Source organism: Phalacrocorax carbo, chromosome 3, assembly GCF_963921805.1.
Source record: "Phalacrocorax carbo chromosome 3, bPhaCar2.1, whole genome shotgun sequence".
In the NCBI taxonomy this organism is placed as follows: Eukaryota; Metazoa; Chordata; class Aves; order Suliformes; family Phalacrocoracidae; genus Phalacrocorax; species Phalacrocorax carbo.
In genome coordinates, this window is record NC_087515.1 from 112,000,411 (window position 1) to 112,014,217 (window position 13,807).

The 13,807-nt window shown below is 36.8% G+C and overlaps 1 protein-coding gene across 1 annotated transcript in view; it reads right to left on the reverse strand.

The window, feature by feature from the left end:
* MBOAT2 (membrane bound O-acyltransferase domain containing 2) overlaps positions 1-13,807 on the reverse strand; it is a 96,727-nt gene continuing 82,920 nt past the window's right edge. Inside the window, exons 11-13 of the mRNA XM_064448006.1 lie at positions 9,588-9,720; positions 7,308-7,459; positions 1-6,715 (exon numbers count right to left, since the gene is read on the reverse strand). Of these exons, the coding sequence (XP_064304076.1) occupies positions 6,493-6,715; positions 7,308-7,459; positions 9,588-9,720 (508 nt within the window). The 3' untranslated portion in view covers positions 1-6,492. The remainder of the gene's footprint in view (positions 6,716-7,307; positions 7,460-9,587; positions 9,721-13,807) is intronic.

Consider the following 13,807-nt stretch of genomic DNA (forward strand, 5'->3'; position numbering starts at 1 on the left):
TAAACTACAGTTTAATCAGATTTAAAGACACAAATTAGAAAAAAACATTTATAGGCAAGTTAAAAACACCTTTAAAACATAACAGCATGCTGCTTCAGCAGCACTGCTGAGACAAATTAGAAATAAGTAATTATTAAAATATCACAATCACAGTGTAACTAACAGTGGTATTTTAATTTTACCATACAACAACACTTAGTTTATGGATCTGTTGAAAAATAACACTTTTTAAAAAATATATATTTTGGAATAATAAAAATTAAATTCACCAACAATGCATTATAATCTGAACCAGGAAAGGCAAATTTAGGAATACTGTAGCTATCCACTTTTAGGGGTGTTTTCTCACCTTCACAAATGGGTAGTTGGAGGCATAACTACTTCTGAGTTGAGGTAAAACTATTCCCTTGAATGCGTAACCAAGGCAGGAAAGAACAAATTTTAAATTCTTAAATTGAATAACTTATTACAAGATCTTTGAATAATGCTCTATTTAACCATCTTACACTATTTTTCGTTCAATACATTTTGAATGTTCTCTTCTAACTGATCTAGAACACATCTGAGGTCTGGGATTTAAGAATAACTACCTAATCACTATTGTATCGTTTTGACACCTTTGCCACAGTAAGACACATCAGAAGATTCTTCATAGAAATAGTCAACACCACCGGACAAAAGAGGGTACAAATAAAAGATGTAAAGAGAACCGATAAACACATAGAAAGGCAAAATACGCGTAGGCAAATACTCCTTAAGTTATTGTGACAGAAGATTGTTGCACCTTTAATATGCAGCGTTGCACCACTCTGATTACCAGTCTCTAGGCACCCTGTTTCTCTATTTTTTTTTCAGATTGCATCGTCACAGTTTGGAAGCCTAATCTGACTAGAGCATGGACCACACCCATTTGTTCATATGGCATTCTGTAGTGAGATCTAAATAAAAATGCATCTTGGGCTATTTCTCCCTCAGAACAAAAGGAAGGAAGAAGATTGTGCAGAGGTCTCTTTCACCAAGAGGTTTGTTTGGAATAAGGTGCTGGACGGAGTCACTATTAATACAAAAAGTTTCCTCGGGAAGTGGCCCTAACTCAGATTTCAGTCATGTATCCAAAGTCGCATTTTGTATTCACTGACTGCGGCAGAATACCCTGTGAGGGTTGGTTTTGCAGAGCGAAAGAAGCCTTTTACTTTCCACTTGAAGTGTAACCAACAAATTGTATTTTCCCTTTAGGAAGCAGAAAGCTTAGTTCTCCAAGAACAGAGCCCAACAGCCTTCAGCAGATGTAGTCTACAACTGGAGGGCTCAACACCAGCCTCACAGAAATGTTGATATAGTGTGCATAAATATACTTCAAATAGTCCATATGTAACTACAGTTTGTCAATTCGTAAAGTTTACACAATTTTTATATGGATATGCACATGGATATAGAAAATTTAAAACCAGCTAAAACCAAAACCAGGCCCAAGTCACTGGACACACAGCTAACGCACAGAAGACGATGCAGTGGCAAAATTTTCTTTTGCACATTTGTATACCTAAAGTGGGCAAAATTCTGGTTTAAATGGGATTAAAATTGTTATAATTGATGGTTAGGTTTATAAAAAACATACAAAAAGCTCATCTCAAACCAAGTTTTTAAGAAACTCTTTTTTCTTCGTTTAGTTTTGACCATAATAAGCAACTGTTGCAATATTTGCAGTTGTAACCTTGCAGGGTGACTTTGTGGATGCCTGGGTTTCATGGTGTTTGCAAAATGTCTAGGTTATGACAGCAAACACAAAAAATTCAGGTAGATCTAGCCCAGAGCAGCTGCAGCCTGGGTCGTGAGCGAGCAGACCCTCCGTCAAGCTCTATGTGTAGGGTGAGCTCCCCCCAGGAGCTGCGGGGACAGCTTGGGGACAGCTCACGGCCACTGATGGGACATGTTCTTACCAGAGAGTTCTTCACAGCCAGCTTTTCCACCATGGCTGTGAAGAGGATCAAGACCGACAGTGCCAGCTAGCTTAGATCCAGACAGATCTGCTCATCTAACGAGAGTAGGCTCAATTGACTAGAGTATTTGTTTAGATACTTACTCAGCACAGCATTTAAACACTTGTTTAAGTACTTATACCCAATTGATTTTTTTAACAGGAAATTTAAAAATACTCCGAAGTGTTCTTCTGAGTATCACTAAACCTAAACAAACACATAAAGGCTAATCATGTAATGAAATGCTGTGATGAGTCACCACAGAACCAGTGTATCTTTCATACATAGAGTCTGCATCACATTAAAATCAGTATATTTCCATCTGTTTTCCTAACATGTATCACTTCAACAAAAATGGCAATATTTCCAAATTTTCATTGAAAACAAAAAATTCTCAAACCTGATTTCAGAATTCAATGAGAATTACAAAGCAAAAGGCTTAAGGATAAGGGAAGTGAAAGCCTAAATTATTGTAACTTGTGCTTTTAAATTTCTTTATCATTCAAGGCCACCAACTTATGAAGTTGAGCATGTGAAAGTTTACACGTAAGCAACAGTGACACATTTGCAGGCAAATGTAAGGATATATTTGACCATGTATGTTGACAATAAATTGTCAACAATTTGTTTGCAAAGCTTCTGAGAGAAAAATCCAGACTGTTAAAATTACTTTTGATATGAATTTGACAGGAGGCAAGGATATTAAAGGTCTCCTCTGCATCAGGGGAGATTTTACCACTAACCAATTCAATGCCATCAAAAGAGACACAACTACCTAGTGTGCATCCTGTCATACAAGCATAGCAGAGTCATGTCGCTTATTCCCATAGGGGAAACAGAACAAGTTAAAGTGTAAAATTCTTCTAATAAATAATATACTATACTGGTAAAATTCATACCATAAGTCAGCGTCAAGCAGGGAATATAGAGAAATCTCTCCGTAAATTCTTCTCACTGAAGTATGATTTGTTATCAAGAGCATATTGAAATGCATACCAGTATTTTTACATGGTAATGTATTTTAAAATGTCACCTACTGAAATCTTGTCTACATGTCAACTTAAGGAATGGCCATGGAAGATTAAGTTTCCTGACTAAGAAGGGCATATCTAACTGTGAAGCTAACAAAAGCCTTCACGATTACAACAGTAGTAGGCACCACTGAAAGTATTATTTAAATATATATTATATCTCTCTTTCATTAATACAGAATCATAAAGGTTAAAAAAGGTTAAGCAAGCAAATAGTTACTATCAGGGTGACTACATTTACTAATTAATGTGAACTCATTAAGTGCCTGAACAAACTGTTCACAATAGGCAAATAGCTGCAAAGCACCATAAGATTACGAATGATATGGTTGTATTTACTTGTCATAGTGTGCTGATCTGCAGCACAGAAAACACTTTTACCTTTTGGATAGATAGTAGTTAGTAAGTGAAAGAATACTTAAAACCGTGCTTCCTTCATGACCAAAACGTTTCTAGGAAATTTACTTTCTCCTGTTTTGCTCAGCAAGAGCAGTAGTAAATCACCACCATCCTTCCAAATTCAGCATTAGAAAATGATGTGTGTGAAACTGAAGGATTATCTAAAGCATCAGGGCTGGCTGCTCTTGACTTTCTGACTGAATGGATTAAGAAGGGTCCAGTGCGACAGCAAAGCAGAAAGCTAGTAAAGCAGAGGTAAAGCAACAACAACAAAACCCCAGTTTGACTAAAGTCAGAGTGCTGCCGTTAAAATAAAAAACCTCTTTCCATAGTCCCCAAGAGAATTCATTTACATGAAGAGCAGATTTTGGTACTTTTATATTCAATGACATTTAAAGGGCAAATTCTAGGACACCATACTTAGAAATAATTTCTATGCAGAACTAATTGTCATAATTTTCTTGTGTTGCAATTATTTAAGGGGCTCAGATCATAAAGAAAAAGTAACTGTATTGCACACAGACACCAGTCACGTCCGGTTTGAAACACATACCTTGCCACTTGTGCCCAACTAAAGCATGTACATATTTTCTTAGCTGTTTTAATTTCCCCATATGCAAAAGTTCTGAACAAAACTGTACCTGTGGATTCACTCACACTGAAGTACCAGCCTTTGCTATCCTAAACCTGCTTCTTTTCTGAGAGTGCTTACAACTGTTTTCATATTTCATAATGAAGAATTAGTAAGCCTCCATCACACACAGGGACGCACGTGCCAAAACAAGAAAACAAGAGCAGCAGAACATTATTGGGAAAAACGGCACATTAGATGTTCCACTGGCATCCAGAAGTGCTTGTTAGGGTAGATACATAGACTACACCAACAAGATGAATTTAAGCTCAACAGCAACAAATGCTGAAAGAAACAACCCTAACTCTACTAACCTACCCAGAAATGTGCATTTCTATTTGTCATTTTACGTAAATGTTCCTTCAAGAGCAGACAGTAGAAAAGTGTCTTTCCTGATCCTATATCTAATAAGGATAATCACACATAAGGGGAAACTAGGTGCCCTTACGTAAACACAACAGTAAAAACCATGATGCCATTTCAAAGACGTATATGACAACCACAACCCCACGTAAGGGGAGGTCTGCTTGGGTAATCAAAGTAAAGATTTAGAAGTCACATTATTTTCTTTTCAAGATAATACAGCTGTCACTGAAACAAAAAACATCCCTACTCATATAAACAGACTCGCCCACTCTCATTTTATATTTAGTTCCCCCTTTCTAACTGTGTAGGTTAATTAGTGCTAACCTACGTATATGGAAAAGGTATATTATCCTTCTGGAGTTTTAGGCAAGGAACAAAAGGCCAGACACAGGACTATCACAGCAAGGAAACGACTCTGACCTGACTTAGGATCTAGTTCTTTAGTCACAATCCTTCTGGCCTACTCTCCATTTTTGCATGGTACTATCCCCAAAGCTGAGGGCTATCATTGCACTTCTGGTACTAAGACTATTCACCCCACTGGTGCCAGATCTTTGATCAAAAATCTAAGGTTCAAAATATTATGACAAAATTTCTCATTCATTTGTAGGTTATTAATCAACAAGCTGCATTATTTTTCTCCAGTAGTATTTTGTGTCATTTTTAAAGCTAAAAAAACCCCATGTGGATGAACAATTTGTGTTTACTTAAAAAAAAAAGAAAATACAGAATATAAGCAATTAAAACGTAGCCCTTTAACAGTAGTACTCTAGCAGGGACCATCATCACAACAAATGGTCTGGAATAGATATAATCATTGCATTATTCCCTTGACACACTTCCATAATTCAGGCAAGTCAGAAGGATTTCTTTCTTTTTTTCATTATGTTACCCACAAATATGACGTGAATTTTGCATCTAAAATTCTAATTCAAAGAAATAGCTTTTCCTCAAATTCACATACTTCTTTGGATAAAGGGCCATCAATTACCACGCACACAGAAATTGGTTATGATAGTAATTTCATGTTTGACTACCTGTGCACTAGAGCTCAAGGTAATTTTGCTATTTTATACAGAAAGGATCATCAACGAACTACTGTATGCCTGAAAATTCCATACAACTTTAAGTATTTAAAAAATCATTTTTTGTAACACAGTTCTACTCTAGCACAAGTATTTCTGGTACTTAAGGGTAAAAACACACTTTCACTGAAATCCTGGTGTTTGCACATTGTCTTCTGCGTCCTATGGCTGCCTTTCCTTCCCTAGCTGCAAAGCCCACTTGGCAGTGCTTTTAAAATTGTTTTTAGGTACTTTAAAGTAAAAGAAACCTAGATTAGAGCTATCAAGCCCTGGGAAAAGGTGAACCTTCTGGTGTTTTATGTTTTTTTAATCCCTTCAGAAGGGCTATGTGTAATTATATTCTTTAACAAAGAAGCCTAACTATAATTTGGCATCAGTAATGCTTACAGTTCCATAGTGTACTGTAATAGTTTGAGATACTTTAAGAAAACCCTCCAAATACTGAGATGCTTATTGCAATTCCCTTTTAAAGATTCAAAAGCCTTTTAATGACTTTCCGTTTCCTATTTTTATCTTCTTCATAGCATATGGTATTATATATTTGAAATAGGCTTCCAACATAAAATCAAACTTGAAAATACCCACTTTCAAAACAATATTTCAGTAAATAGAGGGTTTAAGGCAAGTCATTCATTTGGAAAAATTAACTTCCATTTGTTAAACCTAGACTGACACAATTTTATTCCACCCCATCAGTGCCTTGGGATACACAACGTACATTCAGCAAAGGGCACACATATGACCCTATGGACATACGTTGCAAGTCCTGAGTGCCCATTGGAATAATGGTAGTATCTTCATATAAGGCGTGACCCACAGGGACATGGCATGGGAGGGGTTAATTTGTTTTGTTTCCAGTCTTGCTATTGTATGTGATTTTCCTAGGTAATGCATTCTTTTCTTACTAAACATCTTTGCAAACAAATACAAACCCCTTTAAAAGGTGCTAAAAATGGGTTTCTGAAAACATACAAAATATATTCATCATAGTATTTCCTCAATCACTCTTTTAATGCTTGATATCTGCAGGTTATTTCTCGTTTCTGACTGAAACTATTATTTGTTGCAGAAAAACTGTTCTTTTGCAAAAGATTCTCCTCTTCTAGTTTTTTGGACCACACGGGCTGGATGCTTTCATGCGTTTTACTTCCTTTTTGAGTTCTTTTCAATGGAAATACCAACAACACCAGGATGCTGGCAATATGAAGACAGAAATAGCAGGAGCTAAAAAACAAACAAAAATAATAATGCAATAGAACTCTGGTCACTCTTACAGGATGCTTAAGGAATATGCTGTCAAAACCAACTTGTACACAGTACTTTGCATGTAAGACATTTAAGTCAGGAAGACATCAATATTTCCTTTAATAAAAGTAATAAGGGGGAAACCACAAATGAAGTCTTCCGACACAGTACCCGGTGCTGTAACAGAGATGAGGGCAGACTTCCTGTCACTTTACAACTATTTTCACAAGTTACTTTTGGAAAGTCATTATCTAGTCTTGCTACAAAACAGTTCAAGCACATATAGTGATCTCAAAGGTACTGTCTGTTGTTTTTTTTTGGTTGGTTGGTTTTTTTTCTTCCCTATTTTTCCCCAGGAAAAATGCGTCTATTACAATAGGAAAACAAGATCACTTTATGGTTTCTCATACACAACACAAACTATGTTCGAGCACTAGAACAGAAATACAGTTTGCTCAGCTAATGAATAAATCTTGTTACCACTAAAATAGCTTCAGAAATCTTATGCCACAGAAAATACTTCTATTCCAAGTCAAAGAAAAGAAAAAGGAATCTGATAGGATGTGCTTACCTGTAGAAGGTGAAAGAGGGTTTTACGGAGAGCAGTACAAACGGCACAACTGTGTAACTTATTGCTACTTGAGTTGCCATCCATGTTATAATATCATAGCATACTTTAACAGCAGGAGATTCAACAAAATGGTGTCTGATATTGTTTCTTATCTGAAAAAAAATCAGATAATAGTAAGTCAGCTTACTCCTAAGCTTTGAGAGCTATCTTACTGCACAGAGTTTGTTGCACTTCCATAAAATTTATAGGATGAATTTAAATGCTACAGTTTGGTCAAGTATTTTTGAACTATTGAAAATACCCATCAACTTCAACAAGAGTCAGTTCAAATTCCCTGCCTTTTAGGCTAGTGTACTTCATCCAGCACAGGCATTTAAGTATTTATGAATTTAAGCAGAATTTACATATATGAACACCACACATACCGCACCCCCCCAAATCCAGTGTGACTTTGGACTACTTGGCTGAATGAAGCAGACATTCTATCAGGCCGTTCTGTAAAGATAGTGTTGGAGTAAACGAAAGCCAGAACCCTTCTGTTGAAAGCTTCTATATGGTAAGCCATTTTCACATACTTGCTAGTAAGATATATTTTAGGACAAGAATGGTATAAATCAGGATATACAAAATATCAGTTCCAATGACGTATTTCAGGAGTCTCAATAACATCTAACATCAAGCGGGACTATTATTAAAGGACTATTTTCTATGCTGAGCCTTCTTTCTTTCATAAAATTCTGTTCAAACAGTGGAGTATCAAAGGTATTTAAAAAAATCCAAAACCCATACAGGTTTAGGTTCAATTTTATTTAAGTCTATAACTAAAATGACACCAGCAGATCATTGCCCCGTCTTCCTTTGACTGAACTGTCATCCTTGCTCACACTCTTATTTGCTGACAAGCCAAGACAGGCTCAATTCAGCCTCTGTGTCACTTGGTATCACAGTTGCCCCCTTCCAACCACCCACACTGAGGTAGTCCTCTCCGAAAAGCTGCACCCAAAGGACAGTTTAGCTTCTTCATCCTTCTGTGACTTTAGAACTCCTGGTTCTAAAGAACATATGGAAGGCTAGCTTGTGCTGATTTTATTATTTATATTAAAAACTGTTTTTAACCTTCTTGTCGTTCTTACCCAAATTCCCCTGTAGGTATCACATTCCCACTCAGCCTTTGCTTAGTTAAGCTAAGTAAAACAAGTCATTCTAGCCACATACCCTTCATCCTACCATCTGCCATCTCCCCCCAGTTTTCTCCCATGGTCACGTGCAATGACTTGTTTCTGAGTTCTGTAAAACTTGGATGAAGTTTCAAAGAATTTCTTGTAGAGAAATCTAGTATTTTAGGACTTGGAGGACAGCTTCTAAGATAAATCTATAATGATCTATAATGGCCCCTAATAAAAACTTGATTTTGAAACATGTAGTGACTGAAGGGAGTAAAACTAGTTGAATACATGCTTAGGCATGACAGGAGAAAGTGTGGGACATAAATGCCAAGCTTTGCCGTCTAGGGGTAAATAATGAACATGCTGGAGTACCTCTAACATATCTTGGCAGTTAATATTAAGTAACAGTTCATACATAAACTAAATATTTTTTATTTAATAGCCTATTGATTGATACATATGAAACGTGAATACAACACAGCTTACTAGCAAAGCCCAGGACAAAGTGCAGTGAGCACTCCGCTCTACTGGACTCTCCTTACTAAGAGAACACTTTTACCTGTGAACTGACCCTGAATCTTGGCTTTTGCACCAGCCCCTGGCTGATAAATATCAAAAATTCACTGTGATAGAGTCTGGAAAGGAGAAGGGAGCTATACCTATTGTAAGGAAAGGAGTCAGTTCTGTCAAACAAGGACCATACCCATATCTTTGTGAAGAAAGAGGAAGAGCATCTGTTTTACTACTGTATGTAGCACTGATCCCCCAAGTTTTAAACTACTGATAAACAGTGGTAAAGTTTTTTCAAAATGATATTAGGTAACATCATCTTGCTTAGCATGGCATAATAATACATGATCAGTTAATACAGAGGAAGGGCTTCCACAAAAGATATGCTACAAAGATGTTATAGGCTGTGTACAGTCTTGCTTGTTTCTACTGACCAACCCCTCCTTATCAATAATAATTCCCGTTGTTTCTCATAACTAAAAAAGTAAGCAAAACTATCAGACCAAATGTGCATCAACTGTAAATTGCATCTTTGGGCTACAGAACACAATCACTTTTCTTTTACAGGACTAATTATTTAAGAAGATACTTGGTTGGTACTTACAGCTCGTGCTGCTAGTGTCATTAGTACTCCTGTTAAAAATGTTAAATAATATCCTGGGTAAACCCCATGCCAGATGGCAGAGAGGATGAAGGTTTGGATCGTTGGGCTGAAGGTGGCTCGCTCATAGCACACTCTAGCAAGTCAAAGACAATTCAAGATAAATGAGACACAGATCACCAACAATCTTCCCAGTTATCATTTATACATTTGCACTTCTAGCAGATTTGACTCCAACACATGGAGTCAGAGCAATGCAGTTTCCGTTTACCATTACTTAATAATGTTGCCACTATATTATGAATTACAGAAAATACTTAAAGCTATTCACAGCTCCTGATTTAACTCCTCAGTGCTAACCTATGCTCAGTGCCATCACATATGGTACTTCTTAATAGCAAAGAAATACAGAAGCATCCAAAGATGGGTGTTGGTGTTAATAAGGGACCTTGAGCCATCCAAGAATGTGTTTGAGGAACTACACTGGAAGGCACAGACTATCCCGCAAACTCTTGCGATAAGTCAGATATATTAATCATAAAATAAGAGCAGCTTTAGAGGAAGGCAAAAAGTAACAACTATCTTCAATTTTGAGTAAGAGAGAGACAACAGTTGAAAATGTGTCTGTGTATGACAATTAGGTGAGCATGATGATGAAATAATGACTCTAGGGATGTGAGAATATCACATGAGGAGAATGCTGAACTCTATTTAAAAACTGAGACTCCAAATTATTAGGCAAAGTCCTATAGTAAGGAATTCTAGAAGGAAGAAGGGAAATAGGAATCCAAGAAAAGTTGTTTCTAGAAGACAACATTAAATGACACAATGACAAACCATCGTGATGTGGAAGAATGATAGGAAACATGGTAAGGTCCTGATATGGCTTCATCAAAAGTTCTTTAATGTCTTTAATGATCTGAAAACCAAAAAGCAATAGGAAATATGGAAACAGATGCACACTAACACAAAACAAAAACGAACAGCACAAGCATGCATGAACACAAATCTAAAACTAACATGCAAAATTAGTTTTAACTAAAAAAGGCCATAGACAACAATATGTAGAAGGTTTTATAAATGCATTGCAAGTAACAGAGAGAGAGGAGAGAATGCACGTCTTATTCAAAGAGAAAGACAAGCTAATGATACAGAGGGCCAAAACATTTACTACTAATGTAGTATTTTACTACAACTTCTGTATATACAAAAGACTGGTGAGACCAAGTTATACAGTCAGTGCTAAAGAACAGAAGGTAAAAAGAAAGGAACTGAATAGGGAAGGATAAAAAATATATTTTGTTAATTCAGTTTATCCTGGTCAAATACATGTGATAAGTTTTTTTTCTTATGAGGTCTCCAGTGCGGGGTACCAGCAGAGGCCCCTCTCCTTGCCAAAGGTCTTCACTAACAATGCCTGTTAGGATGAGAACATGGGCCTAAGTAGGGTGCAGGTGCATGCATGCATAATACACAAAACTATCTGAGGACATTTGCCCACAAAGCTACATTGGCCAGACTAAATAGTAACCAGGGAATTTCAAGGAGACCTTTAAACAAAGAAGGTGTCAGCCTAGAAAAAAGAAAAGCGCTAGGAAAATTTGTAACAAGTCAGGGAGGCACCTTTGAGCAAAATACTAGTCATCAAAACCTGGTGTGACACTGCCAGAAGTTGCCCCACCAGCATTATGACCTCTCTCTTGGCCAAGACAGAGCATCCTCCCTGGTAGACACCCAGTAGCCTGCATCCAGCTAGGGGACCATGAGGGAGCAATGTCTCATCCCTATCAGCTGCATGCAGGTGAGTTCGTGGCATGCTTTTCTAATTGGCATGTGAACCAATGGGTTCACTTAGAGCTGGAACACCCACATCTCCCACAGGCAGCAGATACAAGCAGGGCCTCTGCGCTTCCAGAGGGAGGTGGCGTTTTTGTGACCCACGTGTCCTTGGGAGCGGAGGTGCGGTTTGCACATAACCGTGTGTGTGCATGTTGATTTCATTGGCTTTTTTTAAGCCCTTCAGGATTAGTTACAGAAGAGTGTTTAGAAATTTGTTTATCAAGCCACAACACTAAGCACTTACAAAACATTATCTGTTCTAGTACTGATATTAATTCTGAATGTGTATTTCACTGACTAGTGGTTAATTATCTTGTTAATATACTGATAAATGGCTTCAATCTTTATTTGTTTTAAAATACTTTAACTAAGCAGATTTTCTCTGCAAAGCATTCAGGAGCTAAAAAACTACCTAAATTAACTACTCAAATTTCAGCTATATCAATGCTCAAATGATCAAAGACAGACAAATACATACTAAAAAAACAGATCATCAGGCTTCAAATTTCAAAGAGTTGCGTCCCTAAGAGCAAACCAAGGAAATATGGTCATCACAACAAGCTAAGAAAATCCATTCAAATATGGGTGGTTCAGGTTATCTATGATTTGTTCTAGAAGTGGAAAGGTGCATCAACTTCTCAGCAAGTCACTCCCCATCGACTGGTTCTATATTTTCATTATTAGCTTGGGCGGTAAACCAAAAAGTGTATTTTTCCACCCTGCCTTCCCTTCCTTTTTTTTTTTTTTTTGGAGGGGGTGAGGAGATAAAGGAGATTGGTGGTGTTTCCTTAATAGACAGAGCACTAGAAGCCAAAATTATCTTGACAGACTTGAATGGTGTTATGAAATCAACAAGATGAAGTCCAAATTCTAGAACATCTTAAAAAAGTGGAAGACACAAAACAGTACCCGTCCATTCAATGTTACTGAAGAAGTGTAGCTGAGCATGAATATGAATCAAGAGTATGAAATGCTGAGCATGAATCAACACTACTGCTACAGAAAAGGACAGATGTAATACCCTGATGCACTGGCAAAAATTATCTAAAGAAAAGAAAGGTAATTAATCCACTTAAAGCATTCAACTCCACCTGTAACAAGCCAGGGAAGGACCCTGGAGGTCCTCGCAGAAGTACTACCTCCACTGTATGATGACCGGATGTTTGGAAAGAAGCCAGAAGAGAACAAGAACCACAGAGGTTTGCAAACATGAGCAAAGACAAAAGGAATTAGATGGTTTTTTTTGGAAAAAACAATGAACAGGCTGAGGCGAACATGACATGTTTCCCCAGTCAGGAAACAGTACCATGGTACGTACTGTTGATATGCACTACTATGTAAATATCTTAACTTGCATGCTTGTAACAATATGATCTTTGAACTGCTGTATTTTGTGATCTACATTAAATGTTAACTAACTTCTTTATGATCTGTAAACAGTTAACAGTGTTTACAAAGAGTTTGTTTTTACAAATCAGGGTTTAAGATTGGTTCCTCTTGAAAGATTATCAGAAATGAAGACAATGAATGCTGACATCCGATATGTCTATTTCACATGAGAGAAATGCCTAAGATTTTTGGATACTTCCACAAATGGTAAACAGGTCATGCATTAAAAATGGATGTTTAAGGTAATACATGAGCTTGTCCTCTAATCAAACACTGCAACTAACCGAGGTATTGGTAATATGATATATACTCTGGACAAATATTTATGCCTCATACAGAATCATTAAAAAAAATCTTATGTGCAACATATCTTTAAGAAAGCATCCATCCTGTGGCAGAATCACTATGTGTTTTAGACTACCCTCAGATTCACCTACAACTGTTCTAGATCATTTAAAAGCAATTTATTGTTCTTAAACTGAACGCAATTGTTCTTAAAAGTATTTATTAAAGGAGATGCTTTAATTTTTCTTTACATCTTCTTTTAATGTCACCTTGAACAACTGATTTGCATTTTCTTCTTTCTATTCCTAACAGAAATGGTACTTGCGGCCTTAGTCTCTTAGTTCACCATCATTCAATTTAGGAGCTTTGGAAGTTTGTTGGAACACAATCTCCTCTTAAGTTTTAACACTGATAAACTTCTGTTCTCTAACTAAATTAAAATGCATTTTAAAATAGCTTATTTGCTTTATTAAATTATATATTTCAATACCTGCAAGCACGCAATTCTTCTTTACTGAGTGTCATAGAATAGATTCTATTGCCTACTGAGCCAACTACAATAATCACATAAATTTCAACTTCGGTTTTCAATTGCATCAGAAAAATATTTGGGAAAGAAGTTACAGATGGAAGAGAATACATTATAGAGAAATTTGGTGGAAGAAACATCCTGTTGCCATCCCTAGAGTAAGGGAAGGCCCTCTGAGTGA